Source organism: Psittacula echo, assembly GCF_963264785.1.
Source record: "Psittacula echo genome assembly, chromosome: 1".
NCBI lineage: Eukaryota > Metazoa > Chordata > Aves > Psittaciformes > Psittacidae > Psittacula > Psittacula echo.
Window position 1 is genome coordinate 154426862 of NC_137735.1, and position 18548 is coordinate 154445409.

The following is an 18548-nucleotide window of genomic DNA, read 5'->3' on the forward strand; positions in this document are numbered from 1 at the left end:
CAACATACAGATGGGCCCGTGATCGAGGGGTGGACTTAACAATGGACACTATTGCCCAGGTTATTCATGAGTGTGAAACATGTGCTGCAATTAAACAAGCCAAACGGTTAAAGCCTCTTTGGTATGGAGGACGATGGCTGAAGTACAAATATGGGGAGGCCTGGCAGATTGATTATATCACACTCCCACCAACCCGCCACGGCAAGCGCCATGTGCTTACCATGGTGGAAGCAACCACCGGATGGCTGGAAACATACGCTGTGCCCCATGCCACTGCCCGGAACACTATCCTGGGCCTTGAGAACCAGATTTTGTGGCGACATGGCACCCCAGAAAGAATTGAATCAGACAATGGGACTCATTTCCGGAATAACCTTATAGACACTTGGGCCAAAGAGCATGGCATTGAGTGGGTATATCACATCCCCTACCATGCACCAGCCTCTGGGAAAATCGAACGGTATAATGGGCTGTTAAAAACTACACTGAGAGCAATGGGCGGGGGAACTTTCAAGCATTGGGATACACACTTACCAAAGGCCACCTGGTTGGTCAACACCAGAGGATCTGCCAACAGGGCTGGCCCAGCCCAGTCGGAACTTTTACATATTGTAGAGGGGGACAAAGTTCCTGTGGTGCACATGAAGAATTTGCTGGGGAAGACAGTCTGGGTTATTCCTGCTTCAGGTAAAGGCAAACCCACTCGTGGGATTGCTTTTGCTCAGGGACCTGGATATACTTGGTGGGTAATGCAGGAAGATGGGGAAGTCCGATGCGTACCTCAAGGGGATTTGATTTTAGGGGAAAACAGACAATGAACTCAATTGTACGCTGTTGCCTGCTAGAGCCATCAACTAGAAGTCTGCAGGGCACCAGCGACTGGCCCTGACTTCCCTCCGACCATCATCCCAACAGAGAATGAACTTTGATAGAACCGGATGAGTTCTACAGTGAAGGAATGATCAGCATCAGCAGACAACGATCCAACACTGCACACAGCCTCTCCTGCCCTGAAAGACTGTTACAAGAGATGGAGCCCAACATCATGAACCGAACGGACTCAGTAGCTTTATAGGAATTGGTCCGTGCACTAAGATAACAGTGCACTGAAATGAGAGTGAGGGTATATGGAAAATGTGGGATCTGAGCATGACGTGAATGGTATGGAATAAGGGGTGGATACTGTCCTGGGTTCAGCAGTAGCAGTCAGTTTTTCTCCTTTTTAGTAGCTGTTGCAGCACTGTGTTTTTGACTTTCAGCCTCGGAACAAAGCTGATAACAGTGATGTTTAGACTGATCAAAGACTTTGTGAGTCTCATGCTCTGCCAGGGAGGAGGAGGGGCCGGGAGGAAGCAGGGACAGGACGCCTGACCCAAACTAGCCAAAGAGGTATTCCATACCACAGCACGTCATGCCCGGGGATGTAACTGGGAGCTACCCGGAAGGGCACGTCCTCTTTTCGGTCGGGCTCTTTTCCGGCGAGCGGTATCATATTTTCTTCCCTTGTTATTTCTCTTATCATTATTATTATTGGTGGCAGCAGTAGTGATTTGTGTTATACCTGAGTTACTGGACTGTTCTTATCTCAACCCGTGGGAGTTACATTCTTTCGATTCTCCTCCCCATCCCTCTGGGGAGTGGGGGGGAGGCAGTAGACTGCGTGGTTCTAATTTACAGCCGGGGCTTAAACCACGACACCTGCCAACACATCCCCATGGGAACTCAGTGATATGGCAGTTTTGCAGTTGAGAGAAGGAAATTTGAAGACATGTTGAACTAGGATTTGAGAGAATATTTTTAATATGAAATGCTATACAGGAGCAAAGCTGTTCCCATAAGAGGAGCAGGAGCAAGGGAACAGCCTTGGCCCTCTATATGAGCACGAATATCAGGAGCAGTTTTATTTGCCTTCTTGTCAGTGGGTGTTAAATCAAACTCTCAGCTGCCTAGCCCCAAGCTAAAGATGAGGCAATTCTTCCCATTCCAATAACATGAAGTACCGTGGCTGATAAAAGGTGTGTTGGCTCAAAAGGCAACTGGACAAACTGATCAAAGAAAAATTGATAGAGGCTGAGCAACTAATGAAGACCTCACATCCTTTTCAAAGTTAATGAGCTGCAAGCAGTACAAACCATCATACTGCAGTGCATTAACTCTCCAGATCTGTCTTGTTCTTGCATTCTTAGCAACCGCTAATGGCTCATGTCCCAGCCCCCGGGGCTGTGTGGACACCCCTGCTCTGATTCACAACAGCCATTCTGTTACCTCCTGCTGTAGTAAAGGGAAGAACTGATGCACTTCCTACCAAGTTTCCTTCATAGCAATTTTCCTTTAAGATTTGCTTTTATCTTGCTGCTTCTTTCTAGAGTCTTAGTTGGAACTGCAGTAAATCACTCTCGCTATTTTTTGTTCATGCTTCCTTATGGGGCTGACTAAATTAATTGCTTTATGTGACAGTTCTCCAGATGCTTAACAAGCAAAAGGCTGGCTCTTTGAGGGCAGTGGGCCTTGGCTGCCCTCGTGGCACCTTCCCCACCCATAGAGCTGGCCCGCCTCCTGTATTAGCCCTAGCTCTATCCTGAGAGTATGTATCTCCTGTGTAGTATGTTCTTCACCCACCAACAGTAGCAAGTCTTCTCTTGCCTCCAGTTTTATGGAACTAGATCATCACTGTATTCACAAAGAACCTGAATGACTCAAGTTACTGATTTGTGTCCTGGAAAGCATATCTATAGTAATGAATACAAAGCAGTATGGATCCTAGGATAGCTTAAGGTTTTTGCAGTGAATAAGTGAAACAAAAGTCAGCTACTCCTATCCCCTGTTAGTGTCTGCAGGTGTTGACTTTACCTTAAAAACATTGGGGGGAGTGGAGGGAGAAGTGGGGGGGAAGAGGGGAAGGAAGGGCAAGCCCCTTCTCATACCCTATTTTATAAAATAAACTAAGTTAGCTAGCTTTACCTAACACCTCCCATTTTCATTCCTCACTAGAATAATATTAAACAAATTCAAACCCCTTTTTCACCCCTTGTATGAAACGGTAGCTAACATGCTTCATTTTCAGTGAGGGAAAAAATGACTGCCAAAACTCCAGTACTGACAGCAGTGCTGCAACCAGTCATGATACTGTCTGACACAAAAACAGGCACTCACGTGCTTGTAGCTAAGATTCCTCTAATACTTGGAACATCATAGCTGATGCATAACCAACATTGTTGTACTGTACCAGAGGTAAACATCGCTGACTGGGGTTACTCAGCAACCATGCTTCAGGACAACACTACAGACAACAGTCTAGCTCTAAGGAATGGTAAAAAGCAGATGTGATCTAATAAGAAACCCTCACCTAAGACCTGGACATGTCTAAAACTGGAGAGTGGCTTCAGCAGATTTTACTCTGATATAGCTTTATAGCAGTTTTCTTCTCCACAAGCCCAGGTTCAGAGCTGTGCAGTTTTACTTCATGCAGTGAGGTTAGCATAATGTTATCAGAAATGCAAGCAATGCAAAACAACTGGTGTTTCCAAGGCTTAATGTTTTAATAGCAGAAATAATCATCTGCCATGGTAATGCAGAAGTTTTATTTGTGTTAACAGCTTTCTACAATTTATGTTCAAATAAAACTAGAAGTTTGAAAGGGCAATACAGAAACAGTTAACAGAGATCTAATGGTATTAATACATTGTGTTAGGACTTGCGTGCTTTCTACAAAGATATATAGATATAATCTCTTTGAATGCAGTCGGGTCATTTCTCAGTGTTTCCTTTTTCTTTGATAATCATGGAATTTCAAATGCAGCTGTAAGCTAAGCCTTCATCTAGGCTGTCAAGAAAAAGGTCATGAGGTGCAGAAAAGGGGTTATATGAAAATAACCTCTTTCATTTACAGTAAGAATATTTTCATACCTACTCAGCGTGGAGTTTCATACCTGCTTCAGTATCTAGAACCTTTCTAGTCACTTTCATTCCATTTTTAGTCTGCTTTGATCTTTGGTGTTTCTATTTTAGATAGCTTTCCATGTTGCTTTTTAAAAAAGTGCATTTTAATAGTTAGTTATTAATATACATATATATATACATTTTTAAAAGAACATAATTATTTGCTTAAGCAAAATGCAGAAAATTGGTCTTCACAGAATTATTATTTTGCCCCCTTTAACAAAATAAACCATCTATATTTATAATCCATATCGCATCTTCCCCTGAGGTATAAAATCCTCAAAGCAGCTAAGAAATTAAATGGTTTGTCATCATACAGAGTTCACTGGAAGGAAGCCAGACGTATTTTTGCATTTGCACTGCACAGCAGTTATTTTGCTCGGAAATCCTTGAAACTAAAAAAAACCCAGGATACATCTCGCAGCATTTATTTGACTAAAACTAATCCTGAGAGGACATTCTGAAAAGCAATCACATTCACACGCGTTATCAATCAGTCCATCCACACCAATATAAATTCTCAAGTCAAAATGACAAATAAAGTTTGTTTTAAGTGGGTGCTACTATTGCTTTTTCTCTCAGACAGTGTAAGTGCCATTTATATCTATTAAATGGTTTTGTCTTCAATAGAAAGAGGTGTAGTACACTTGATCAAGGAAGCAGTTTGTAGAAAAAATATTTACCTATTACTGTCATATGCTTTTGCAGCAGACATACTTGATACTTGTACATCAAAAGAATCAAATAGATTCTAATACAGAAACACATTTAAAAAGCTGTGGAGTAGGTATACCAGCACTGCAATTTGTGAATACAAAAAAGGGTCCAGTGGCTAAGGATATGTGAAAGGCTGCTCAGTTAGCAAAAACATGGTGACAGGCCAACAGCCCACCTTACATGCAGACTAGGAAGCTCTGTATAGCAGAAAAGCTGATAGTGTCCCACTAAATACTACTAAAATATTTTCTACTGGTGTCTACTCCATTACAAATTCTTTTTGTGTATCAGAAGAAATACTTATCAAATGTTTATCTCTTGTAGATGCTGTTGAACCTGCAAGAGACCAGACAGAAATACAAATAACTGATACTGTAAACACACGCACTCAAAAGCAGCAGTTGGTCTGTGAGACTACATACCATCTTAATGTCTGGCCTTCTGGTTTTTTTCTCATTCAGGCACCGATCAGCAATTGAATACATTTTATGAACTGAGGGTGCATCCCAGTCACTCATCTTTTCATCAACATAATCCTCAATAGTTGCTTCCTCATCCTCAATTTCATCTTTGATACCTAACTGCAAGAGAGTTTGTACCAATAAGTAGGCAAGTCTGTAAGCACTCAAACATTATGTATTTCACACTAACACTTTGAAAGCTTGCTTTTGAGTGTCCCTTTCTTCTCTCAACCCCTTTTCTAGACAAAGAATTATGACACTGGTTCAGCAGAATAACTGTTTATCAGCCTCTAAGACTATAAATGAACTACACATTTTTATTATACATAATTCTAATTGAGTTAGCACAAAATTGTAAAGCACTTTTCTTGAAGCTGCATCATAGAGCTGTATCTTTCTCCCAGTTGAAGGCTGTTTCCTAGTATTGTTTCTTTTTTAAGAGAAGCTCTTTTTAAGATCAACATAAAATATCTATGTTTACTTAATAACCCACAAATATACAAGTTTAAGTGTAAATAACTTTTTTGTCAACTTTATAAAGCTTCTTTCTGTAAACTAATGCCTTCTGTTAACAGTCTCAGTGATTGCTCTATCTGTTCTAAAGGACACGTCCAGATTTAAACCAGTTTTTAAATCTGACTCATTTAGTCCAAACTCTCCAGCTCCAACACACTTGAAATGTGTTACTGTCATCACAAATACTGACTGAGGAATACCTTGGACATGTTAGTATGGTAGAGGCAGTTCTGCCTTCCTCTATGCATCAGTCTGAAATTGCTAACGTACAACTGCGCCAAAATTTTCAAAGCTAAGGATGCCACATCTTGCATTGACCATTCTCTATGCTCCCAAAAGTACATTATAAAGATAAACTGTACCACTCCAATCTTACGTTATGCTTCATTTGAGACCCTATTGCTGAAAAAACGTGCTTCAAAACAAAAACAACCCAAAACCTCACGGTTCAGTTTGAGAGGGACTGTTCTCCAAGGTCTTTACAGAGCTCAACTGGGTAAGTATTATGACACCCCAGAAGATACAGCTTAGAGGAAAAAAACTCTATTAGCAGTACCCAGGTACTCCTAAATCTGTGAAGAGATGTGCTATCAAACAGTATGCAGCAAACCCAATCCAAATCTCAATGTGATTTCATACTTAGCAAGTAAGTAAGTCTTTATGTAATAAATATTCCAGGAAAACTTCTTGGACTAAGTAGTTGAGAATTTAATCTTAAACTAAATGAAAGACTAAATTAAGAATAGCCTGGTAAGATTTTTAATTAAAGAGAGCTACAAGACATTACTTTCCTCATTAGTAGACTGAATTACTAACTGAACAGTAAAAAAAGAAAATAAAGACCAATCCACCCCTCACCCTGCAAAAAAGCCCTTATATTACAAACTTCTCTAAGGTTAAAAGCACAAGGTATTTGCAAATTATTAGTAAAGTTGAAGAAAAGGAACATCGATACAGGAATGCTAAGAAGTGTAGGGAACCATAAAGAAACAACTGAGATGGATAGTTTAAAAAGCTCTGGTGAACGAGGAGCTATCAGAATATCTTTGTATAACAGGAGTTCACTGATAAAGCGTAATGATATTACAATTAAGAAGCTGCACCAAAATGAAGAGAATTATAGTATCGGATCAGGAGATGACCTTGGGGACTGAACAATCTTCTTCCAGACAAGAGATAAAAGTTTCAGCCTCACCTCTAAGACAAACGTTGACAAAAGAGCTGTTTTCATAATTATGTATTTTGATGGCTAACTTGATTGTCTCACAACTTGCTTACTCTTATTGCACATAAAGAGATCTTGGAGCAGGAGAAGGGGAGAAGAAAGCAAAAAGAACATACCAGTAACTGCGGCTCCCGTTTCTCATCTACTGGAGGAAGACCCGTTATTATTTCTAGTAAGACCTAGGAGAAAAATAGTCAACAGAAGAAAATGAAGCACAGAATAATCCTGAGCATGTACATCACTTGGAAAAAGGAGCATGACCCCCACTCTTTCAAACAAACCCTCACAGGAACTATGTTTGTCCAAAAAGAGCTCTCCACACAACCGGTTGTTGTTGCTGTTGTTCCTACGTTTATTTTCATTAACTGTTATTAGCAGTCTTGCTTATGAATTTCAATGCAAGTTCTTCTCACCCTACATTGTACTTCTTCAGAGCATGACAGAAAGATTTCCGAAGTATTCAGATGTAGTGTCTGGCCCACCTCCCCATAAAACTAAACGCCATGAAGGAAGAGGTCAGCAGCAGTCAGGGTCTTGGATCTATTCATGATGTATTCAGTGTTCTCCCAAATATTAAGCTCATGTCTTTGGAACAAGTCCAGAGGAGGGCCACGAGGATGATCAGGGGACTGCAGCACCTCCCGTATGAAGATCGGCTGAGAAAGTTGGGGCTGTTCAGCCTGGAGAAGAGAAGGCTGCGTGGAGACCTCAGAGCAGCCTTCCAGTATCTGAAGGGGGGCTACAAGGATGCTGGGGATGGACTATTCATCAGGGACTGTAGTGACAGGACAAGGGGTAATGGGTTAAAAGTTAAACAGGGGAAGTTTAGATTGGATATAAGGAAGAAATTCTTTACTGTGAGGGTGGTGAGGCACTGGAATGGGTTGCCCAGGGAGGTTGTGAATGCTCCATCCTTGGTGGTATTCAAGGCCAGGTTGGATGAGGCCTTGGGTGGCATGGTTTAGTGTGAGGTGTCCCTGCCCATGGCAGGGGGGTTGGAACTAGATGATCTTAAGGTCCTTTCCAACCCTAACTATTCTATGATTCTATGATCTTTTCCAGACGTTTTTTTTCTCCAGCCTGTGTTGAAATTTTGTGCCATACTATGCAAGCACAAACAATGTTCCACATTACCTTAAACTACATTTAGCTAGAACCTGGAATGTTATTTCACTCTGGTCTTTCACATGCAAATTCAACATACTCAAATTATTTGAAACCCATCAAAGTTTAGAAATGCTATTTTAAGAGCATATATATTGGGGCAAAGAAAAGTGACAGATCAGAGTAGATTATTTCATTTCAGATATTCTTGATTTTGCATGCTTTCATTATTTACCGAAAAGAAAGTCATATACTGCTTCCCACGTTCTACTTACTACTCCAAAACTGAAGATATCTGATTTAGGTGTTATCTCTCCTCGCAAAGCTTCAGGTGCCATATAGGCTGCTGTTCCAACAATTCTTTCAGTCATGATTGTTCGTGTGAATGTTACAGATGCTCTTGCAAGTCCAAAGTCAGAAATTTTGGGCATATACGTATCAGTTAATAAGATATTTGCACTGAGGGAGAGGAAAGGGGAAAAGAAGAAAACAGAAAAAAGCATTTTCCAGACCAGTACAGTAACTACGTTTTAAAATAGACTAGTAACTCTTTAGAAACTGTTTCCTGAAATCTAAGATACGTTATCCATGTAACAAAAAAAATATGAGGATTAGTTTTGTTGGAAATTGCTCCATTTCAAAATTAATTGCTCTAAATAAATCAAGAACTGGCTGCCAAGAACCATCCATATTTTTTTTGTGCATGCAAAAAACAAAAAACAAAAAGGGAGAAAAAATAAAATCCATATGGGAAAAAACCAAACACTCCCTCTACCCACAAATCCTACAAATATAAGAAGTTCCTGATAAGACACCAATTATGTTACATCCCTGTTTTGCATCTGAATACTCTTTCTTTAAGAAGGATAATAGAGAATACTTTGCTTTGATCAACTGGTACTGGATCACAGTACAATTCTTAACTGTCTAAATCTGTACTCAGAACTACAAAAGCGGGTTTTTATACCTATTATCTAGTACTATGTTAACCATTCCAAATTCATGTGCTAAATGAATACTAATACCCTTAATTCTTTTCTTGGAAGAGAAACAGAAAACTTATTAATGCTGGAATAACATATGTGCTGTGTTTGCACGTGATCTTCAGCTTTTACTTTCCTTGAAAAACTCCCTGAAAAATGAGGCTCATCCAGCCGACCTTAATGCTTTCATAAAATAGTCAGTGGGTTGAACTACAGCATGAATCTTCTACTGTTTTTTTAAACTTGTGGCACTTGGAACCATTTTAAAAATCACTCGATTTAACACTTCTGTAATCCTAACTTTTTTCTTGTTCTCCAAACCTTCTCAACAAAATTAACACAGCTGCTAGTTACAACAGATTACTTGGTGTTAGAACTGCTGTAAACAGTGTTAAATAAAAGGCCACTGCAAAGGGCCGAACACTGGTCAAGGCATCATCCCCCATCTGGTTTCGTATTTAAAGCTCAGCACTGAAAAGAAGGAAGGATAGAATGACAACTTCATATATCTGAGCTTCTTACCAACTTGAGTCAAGCCCAAAGGGTGGCCACTTTTTTGATTCACCACAAAGAGCACAACAGAAGCAAGTTTTACTGCAATCGTCAAGCTTCAAGAGAGAAATTAACTACCTCCTGGGCATAACCAAGCCAAAAAACTATGGACAACTCTGAGAATACCTAGTCAATCTTGTCCCCTCTAGCCTACAGAGACGCTGTTCTAGTGCCTATGTGGTTATGCATTCTCTCCACACATCACAGCAAAATGAAGACTGAGGTTAATATTAGATGTCTGTTCCTCTATGTTTCACCTGGGAGTGGCAGCACTATTCAGACACCAACCAAATTTATTAACTATTCACACTGCAAGGTTGCAAAATGAAATCCAAAATAAAAAAAAAACAAAATAAAATCCAATCCTGTAATATGATCAACTCACAGCAGTTAGAAGGGTAGAGGAGCACAAGGTAAAATAATGCATCCCTTCCAGTCATTACACTTGTCCAGAGGCTTAAGCAGGGAAGAAAAAAGATACAAGTTGTTAAAGCAGCAAACACATTCTATGAGGCAGGCTGAAAGAGAAAATCGTGTTCCTTACAAGCTGGAAGGTCACAAAACCAAACAGCCTACATTTAGCAGGTGCCAGAAGTCAGAAAGCTATTGAAACATTCATCTATGACACTCAATCAGCCAGTTGATCCTTCTTAACCCACAGAACAGTAATGCATCTGAGGCTCTCCTTCAAAGATTTGGACTGCTTTGGTACTTAAAAAAACCCCAAGAATACAATCAACTGTAGCAAGGAATTAAAAAAGGAAAAACAAAAGGAAAAAACTTCACCAAACTCAACAACAAAACCATCACCTCTTCTAAGCTCCTATCACTAGAAAAAAATCCGGTGTAACAAACAAATGAACATTACCCTTAAAAAACCCTGAACTTCATAACCTGACTGAAGTAATTTTACTGTCTTTATAATAAACAGCAGTAAATCAAAGGAGACACTCTGAAGAAATGTTCTAGGAAAAAGAAAAAGAAGAAGGTGGGTTTCATCTGAAAAATTCCTCATTTAAAAAGTCATTATGTTCTCTAATAGCAGCTTTTTCATCAGCAGTAGTTGTGAAAGAACAGAATATCCGGGTGTTCTTGCAGCACTCAAATAACTATTTGATAGTAACAGACTGCAATACAAATTAAAGTTTACATTACATTTTACAAGTTACATTTACAATCCAAATTATAATAGAAAGTTTTCAGGCTGGAAAGCTGCCCAGTAGAAAAGAACTTGGATGTGTTAGTTGACAGCCGGCTGAACATGACCAAGCTTGTGCCCAGGCAGCCAAGAAATAGTGTGGCCAACAGGGACAGGGCAGTGATCATCCCCCTGTACTCGACACTGGTGAGGCTGCACCTCGAATCCTGTGTCCAATAAAAGACATTGAGGTACTGGAGCGGGCCCAGAGAAGGGCAATGAAGCTGGTGAAAGGCCTGGAGAATAAGCCTCTGATGAGGAACGGCTGAGGGAACTGGGCTTGTTCCGCCTGGAGAAAAGGAGGCTCAGGGGGGACCTTATCGCTCTCTACAACTACCTGAAAAGAGGTTGTAGTGGGGTAGGGGGAGGTGTCAGTCTCTTCTCCCAGTGAACAAGGAATGGGACAAGAGGAAACAGCCTCAAGCTGCACCAGGGGAGGTTTAGATGGGATAATATGAAAAATTTCTTCACTGAAAGGGTTGTCAATCACTGGAACAGGCTGCCCAGGGAAGTGCCTGAGTCACCATCCCTGGAGGTATTTAAAAGACCTGTAGATGTGGTACTTAGTGACATGGTTTAGTTTTGGCAGCACTAGGTTAACAGTTGGACTTGATCTTAAAGGGCTTTTCCAACCTGAACAATTCTATGATTCTAATAGCTTCATAATTCTCTTTAGAAATCTGTACTGGTCATGTCCTTGTGGCACAGACAAGATTATGGTGATGGATGTCACTTGCAGAAAAGACTGTGCCCTTGACTGAAGCAATGCTTGTTGCAGTTTATTCTCTCTAAAATGATTTTAACAGGGGGAAGAAGGAAAAAGAAAAAATAAAAAAAGGGGGAAAACACAGCCAGAGATAATCAGCGGCTTTTACCTTTTAATATCTCTGTGAATATGATTATTTTCATGCAGAAAGTTGATGCCATTTGCTGTACCTTGAGCAATTTTACATCTTGTATTCCAAGAAATTGGTGGAGTGCCATCCTTTAATAAGAAAGGAGAAGGCAAGTAGAAAGGTGAAAATGTAATACATATATGCTTATATAAACCAAACCAAACCATAAAAAACCCCCACAATCCAAACTCATAATCATAGAATCCACTTCTTGCTATGCTTTGTGGTTTTCAAGTAAATTGTTAAAAAGATTAATACCATACATTTCTTCACTCAGGCAGAAATACATGCATTTGTCACATTCAGTTCTTTCCCCTGCATTTTGCCTGAGACTAATTCACCCGCTGCAAAGTATTCTTGATAAGAGTCAACTCTAACCCTACAAGGCCACCTGCACTGTAAAGAACTCTCTGTATCTACCACATCTTCCACTTTGTACCAGCACCAATATTGGAGCCTTTAACCCAAAGTAAATAATGCAAAGCCATCAAGAGTTTTTACTGTGAGGAGTTAATCTTCCAGTCATTTTAGAATCACTACGTCAAGAGTTTAGTTCAATTCATGTTAGTAACTAAACCTTGGGAGTGAGGACACCTACATTTCAAAACCACCTCTTAATCTTGTCAAGGGTAGACCATTAGGGTATCTCACCATCCTACCACCTCCCTTGCTAGCTCCTCAAAGTCCAGATAAGAAAAAGATGACATACGCAAGAGTCCGTGCCTCAAACATGTCAAGTCACAAAATGAAGTTACCAGCAAGGATGCACCTTCAGTATGCACACTCCTCACATATTCAATTTATCAGAAGATTCTGATTTATTTATTCTGACTTAGAGTCTTTGTAATATATATAGAAAGTTTGTCTCTTCCTTTTAAAGAGCTGTTATTTCTACTTTAGCTTTTAATTACGACCAATCTTTTAATCTCACTTGATGCTAACAGCCAAAGTTACGTGAATGAACATTTTCTAGACATCCTTGTTAAGCACTGCTCAGTCCTATAGATAAACTTGCAGTGCCGTAAGTAAAACTTTGTCTCTCTTCTGCATTAGTTCAGTTTAAAAAAATAAATCATACATGTCATTTGCAAATAAATCAATCAAACCAACCTGAGACAGCAGTGCTAACAAACAAATCCAGTCTTTTCCACAACCACTGCTACTCATTCTTATCCTAAAACCACTCCTGTCCTGTTGGGGCAGAAGTATTTGTGTGGCCCTGCAGAGGAAATGTCTCTGAATGAAACCTAAAGATTTTTTTTCCAGAGTGTATTTTCAGCCTGATAAGTTTCTTAACCCAACTACTAAATGCTTGAGACTGTACAACAGGAAGACCAGTGCAAAAAAAACAACATGACATGTTTAAGGTCTGGGAGTATGGGAGCTTGAAGCAGCACCAGTTTAAAATGTTCACCACATCACAACCTCAGAAGCTGCATTTGCTTAGTATAAAGCAGATTTTTTAATTCCTTCAACAAACTAAGATGGTCACTCATCTCTTAGGTTAAGTCTGGCTTACTACTGGTATCACTCTGTCCTTCATACACAGAGCTGCCTCACCAAAAACAAAGCAACTTATTATTTATGAAAGGCCAAGGCTAGAAGATACATCATTAGATTAAATCAGAAGCAAGCACTGTATTTACACAAAATGCTAATTGAAAAAAAAAAAAACCAAATGTATGTCCCATTTATTTAGGCACTCCGGAAAGAGATATGCAGACTGTGAACATTGTGTTATAACTGCTATCACAAGAGCATTGAACAAAGGGCAATTGCACAGTGCAGAATCTCAAAAACTAGCAGACACCATGCCAATATGAGAACCAGAAACAATATTGTAGCACACTTTGCTCTGCTTCACAGAAGCGTAACAAGTCCAAGCTCCTGTGCCACTTCAGGTACTGGTGCCTGACATTGCACTGTCAGCCTGCTTTGACTTTGATGTGTCTAAAACATTTGTATAAAATATCACTGGAAGAACACTTGTCATCATATTTGTCTTGCAGAACACAGAAGTAAGTAGTGAGACACCATTTGGCTGTTATGGTTCGTTGCTGTTTCAAAGCCATTTCTTAGCTATTTATTCTTCAGCAAAGTACAACTGGAAGCTCAAAACCAATTTACTTACCAGACAAGCAAGTCGGTCAAGCAAGGAACCATTGGGCATGTATTCGTACACCAGACATGGCTGAGCACCATCACTTGAGAAACCAAGTAATTCTACCAGATTTTCATGCTGACACCTACAGCAAAAACATTCTATTTGTATACTCTAAAAGACTTCCAATATTTGAGGAAAACAGAAAGCAGAGGAAACTCAATCCCCAATTACTTGTTCCAGCACTACTGCACATAGCTAGGTTTCTGCAGTGGTGTCATTTAAAACAAGAAAAAAAATACAGCCATGCTGTATAGGAAACATTCTCACTTAACATGAAAACCATTGTTATGCTAGAAAGACAAAAATAAGGGATCACACTAGCTAATGTGTTATCTGCCAATTCAGATTCCAACAAAAGGCCATAACGACATCGTGTAAGACTGTACTCACTTTGCCATCAATTGTATTTCTTGGTCAAATTGCTGTTTCAAGTCCTGAACACTAACATCAACCATCTACAAAAGGAAGTATTTGATGTTAATATTGCTGGCCATATTAAAACATGCAGTTGTTCATTAAAAAAACCTCAGAATTATAAGCCCTTCTTTAGATCAGTTACATGTAACAACTACTTAACTGTTTACAGTATTTTTTTACTCAACTCAAAGTATCAGAACATGATTTTTAATTCCTTGGAACACGGTATTATTGGACAAAAGGATTCAATTTCAGCACTGTCACAAACTTACCCATTTCACTGCAGTTACCCACTAATAGCACTTACTCACTGCACAATTAATTATTTACACAAACCACTAGTTATAAAGACTAAAATTCTGTAGCAATAACTATTTAGCTCGTGAATTGCTCATCTGATTCTGAAGGGGAATCCTCCCTAGCACTCCTGTCCTTCTGCCACTTCCTGGGTGCACAGGAGGGAGGGAGGGGAACAGACGGGGTGCTCTGCTCTTCCAGACAGCTTGTCTGAACCACTGAAAGGAGAGCTACAGAAAATGCAAGACTTCATCTCTGGTAACTGTGCTGACTCACACCACCCATGGGACTACAGGATAAGATTCTCAACTCAGCTAATGTTTAACTTGGTGATGCTTTTTGAAGTATATCGTTCAACACTTTCCACAGATAAATAAGTCTATGCTATAAAGTACATAGTCATTAAAAGGAAAAATGCCCAGGACAACTCACAGCAATGAGCTTCTTGACAGCCACATTTCTGCCGTTGATGTAGCCTTTGAACACAATGCCAAAGCCACCTTCTCCCAGTCTATTACCTCCAGCTGATTCTGGTCGTGCATCAAAATTATTTGTAACACTTTCCAAATCACGAAACGAAAAATTATGGAAGCCTGAAAGACACATTTATCATTTAGCACAGAGCTATGTTTTCCACTTAAAGAACAAATATATTGACAAGATTTTCTGCTTCAGTTCTACTAAACCACAAACTTGCTACCACATAAATCCTAGCATCATAGAGCCCTACTTCTAGCTGTGTGATGACGATATCAGAAAAACAAATTAACTTATAAATATATATGAGATAAATATGTGCAAATAGATATGCATAATTTTTTTCACAACTAGCACTGAAGCAGCCTTCCGGTAATAGTTTTTGTTAATATTCATAATATAGATGATAGAAATTAAATGTGCAGCAGATCAGAATAAAAAAAAACAAAACCAAAAACAAAAAAGGAGAGCCACGCTGTGTCAGATGTAAAAATATATCTAGACCACATCATGCTTCGGGCATCACCACCAAAGTGGACCTTTAGGAACGAGTAGACCTACCATACACCTTCCTAGAATGCTTTCTTTGGTCATCTTTTCTTCAACATTCTTAGTCATTTCTAACATATAAAATCCAGCTTTAAAATGCAAGATGCTAAACAGTCCATAAAAGCAGTATTTAAAAAGAGCAAGAGGATTATATGTAGCACAAAATAAACTGTGATTTAGTTAACAGTCAAGTTTTCATCACAGTAGCTGCCTTGTCAGCAAGGTGCCTCTCATACCCGGACATCTTATTACTCAAGCTAAATCCACAGCCACACAGAACAGAAGCAAAAGCAAGATGCTGCTTCCTATAACATGCAGGACAACATAATATAGTCATTAATACATTTCTAGCATTTATTTTATGTGGGGTTACGGACAGATCAGCAAAAAAGATTGTACTTAATTCTACCAAACTAAGTGCCTACCTGTGTTACCGGACTGTGGGCTGCTGTTTCCTTGACTGAAAAAAGGAGCTGAATGTTGGTTCTCAGGACTCTGAGCTAAAACAGGCTGTATAGAAGCCACTTCTTTTTCCTGTACGGGCAGTTGTTTCTCATGTATAGACAATGTTTCCTGTGAAGAAAGAGGTAACGTAACTTCTTGTGCCATCCTTACAGCTTCTGAAAATGGAATTTAGAAAACATGTTAACTCCATTAGGAATCAGATAAACCAAGTAACATTAATGCCAGCATTTACTAAGGTTAGGTGACACATAAACATCATGAAGTTATATTCTGCCACTATGTGTAAACTGCAGGATCCTTATGTAAACTTATAACTCTTATTTAAACTGTAATTACAAATAATGGAAAATATATCCACTTTTGGTTATTTTGACCTAATCCCTTCTGATTTTCATGTTACTGGGAAGCTTTTTAGCATCTCAGAAAGCCAAGAACAAAGTGCAAACTGTACAAGAGTAACAGTTACCTGGAAGCAAAAGGCTTGCTGGTGCTAGGAATTGATTCCTAATCAGCAGGTCAACAAGATCAGCAACTGTACAGTTTGTGGTTCCCCAGTCATAAAGCAATTCACACGTGGGGCTCTTTCCCATTTGGACAAATGCCTCAAATCTCCTGAAAAGATAAATTAAGACCAACATTAAAATTAAAAAAAAAGTGGTCTCAAGAACTATGAAGAAGGGAAAGAGATTAGAGGTGAATGACAACAACAACAAAAAAACCCACAAGCAAGACCCCCGGAATTCTGAATGCACTGAACTGTATTGTACAACTATTTGTAGATCTTCTGAAAATGCATCTAAAAGTAATTAAAACAAATGAAACTCAGTGGAAAAAATAATGCAAAATTTTGGAAAAACCCAGGGAAAAACATGCATACATGGCTTCAACATGTTGTTCAGGACCCATAACATATTGGCACATGGGACTAACAGAAAAGAGAATGTCAGTGACAGACACAGGGCAAGTCAGAGCCCAATCAAATGGAATGAAATTGTTTTTCCCACCCATTTGACATTCACACTTCATTCTGAATGGTTTGGGATGCACATTATGCAGAAATTGAAGTCCAGTATTCTGACTGACTTAGTGTCACTACAGAAAGGCAAATGAAGACTTATTGCTAACATCACTAGAAAGATTGCGCCCTGCCAGCTGGGGTTAAACCACCACAGACTGGAAACTCAAGATGATACATAGGGTATTCAAAAATATCACAGCCTTTGAGACATCTTAAGGATTCACCAAGCCCTTCAAGCTGTTCATAAACTATTGCTGACATTACTTATCAATTAAACTTGTTACTTTTAGGCCTTGGGTTCCCCACACTTGCTGGACATTCTCTTGGGAACAGCGACTGAGGAGTTACAGTCCAGTTGTGTTCTATGCTGCTCTTGTGTGAGGATGCACAGTGAAGTTAATGTTTTTCAGTCTGCACAGAAAGCTATACAGCTAATATTGCATTGCTAAAAATACTTATGCCTGTGACTCTAATTCTAATTTCCTTACCCAATTTTCTTTGGCTATAGCTTGTCTGAAAACTGAACTACAGAACAATTAGAAGTAATTACCGTGAGTTCCCTAAGGAAGTGGTACTTTTAAGATGTAAGTAGCTACCTACTGGCATACAAACCGCAACAAGTTACAGTAATGGGATGGACAACAATGCTTAACAGTTAATACGATTATGTTACATGACATCCATATAGGACCTTATGTGCATTTGGTTGTATCTGCTTTCACCAGTCGCGTTGGTTATATCTACTGCTAACTTCTTCCAGCCTTCCTGCGGGTCGATGAAGTCTGCCAGCTGCCTCATGAGCCCGTAGCTGAGGCACCGGACGTACGTTGACATCGTCACCGGCGTGCTCATCTTCAGCTCCTACGGAATACGACCGACACTGTTACCGAACAGATTCGCCGGGGCCGCGGGAAGCCGGCAGTCCTCAGACCCGACACCGTGGCGACTCACGACCCTCACCCCGCCCTTCTCCTCACGGACAGCCGGTTCCGGCCGCCCCTCGAGGCCCGCCCCCGGTCCCCGGTAGGCGAGAGGCCCCGCCCACAACCGGCGGCGGGAGTCGAGGCGCCCCGTCCCGCTTCACCTTAGCCCGCCGATCCCCGTCGTTTCCTGGCGGCGGCGCCTCCGCGTCACGGCAGGCGCTTCCGCTGCCTCGCTTCCCCTTTAAGAGGGAGTGACCCGGCCTCTGACGGCGGTCGCGTCACCGGGACGGAGGCAGCCGCTCGCTGAGCAGAAAGCGGAAGCGCTCTCTTCCCACGCCGCCTTCCCATAGGCTGCCTGGGGATGCCCCGCCCCCTCCGGGGTGCCCCATGGCTGGTTGGGGGGGGGGGGGAAAGTCGCTTTCTCTTTTTCCACGCGTTCCTGGAGAAGTTGGTACCGTCCTCGGGCCCTTACCGAGTGGGGCGGGAGGTCGTGGCGCCCTCTGGTGGTGCAGGTGAAAGCCGCGGGTGGTGGTGCCGTTGAACCGACCGCTGGTGGCTGTTTGTGGCGGGCGGGCTGCGCTTCCTGCTTTCCTCACCTCCAGCCCGCCGGCCTTTCAGGCACCGAAAACGGTAGTAGCTGAAATTCT

At 40.7% G+C, this 18548-nt stretch overlaps 1 protein-coding gene across 2 annotated transcripts; it reads right to left on the bottom strand.

The window, feature by feature from the left end:
* Positions 1–3472: 3472 nt before the first annotated feature.
* Positions 3473–18490, bottom strand: IRAK4 (interleukin 1 receptor associated kinase 4). 2 transcript variants are annotated; one of them, XM_080638014.1, is made up of 12 exons: positions 18374–18490; positions 17670–17839; positions 16427–16572; positions 15921–16115; positions 14902–15062; positions 14146–14210; positions 13723–13837; positions 11571–11680; positions 8238–8421; positions 6975–7037; positions 5079–5237; positions 3473–4992 (listed from the first exon to the last, which is right to left on the bottom strand). In XM_080638014.1, the coding sequence occupies exons 2-12, from the start codon at positions 17828–17830 to the stop codon at positions 4960–4962; spliced, it is 1392 nt and encodes a 463-aa protein (XP_080494140.1). In that variant the 5' UTR covers positions 17831–17839; positions 18374–18490; the 3' UTR covers positions 3473–4959. The 2 variants fall into 2 exon arrangements, with proteins under 2 accessions (XP_080494140.1, XP_080494139.1); XM_080638013.1 differs by lacking the exon at positions 18374–18490 and adding an exon at positions 18063–18173.
* Positions 18491–18548: the final 58 nt, after the last annotated feature.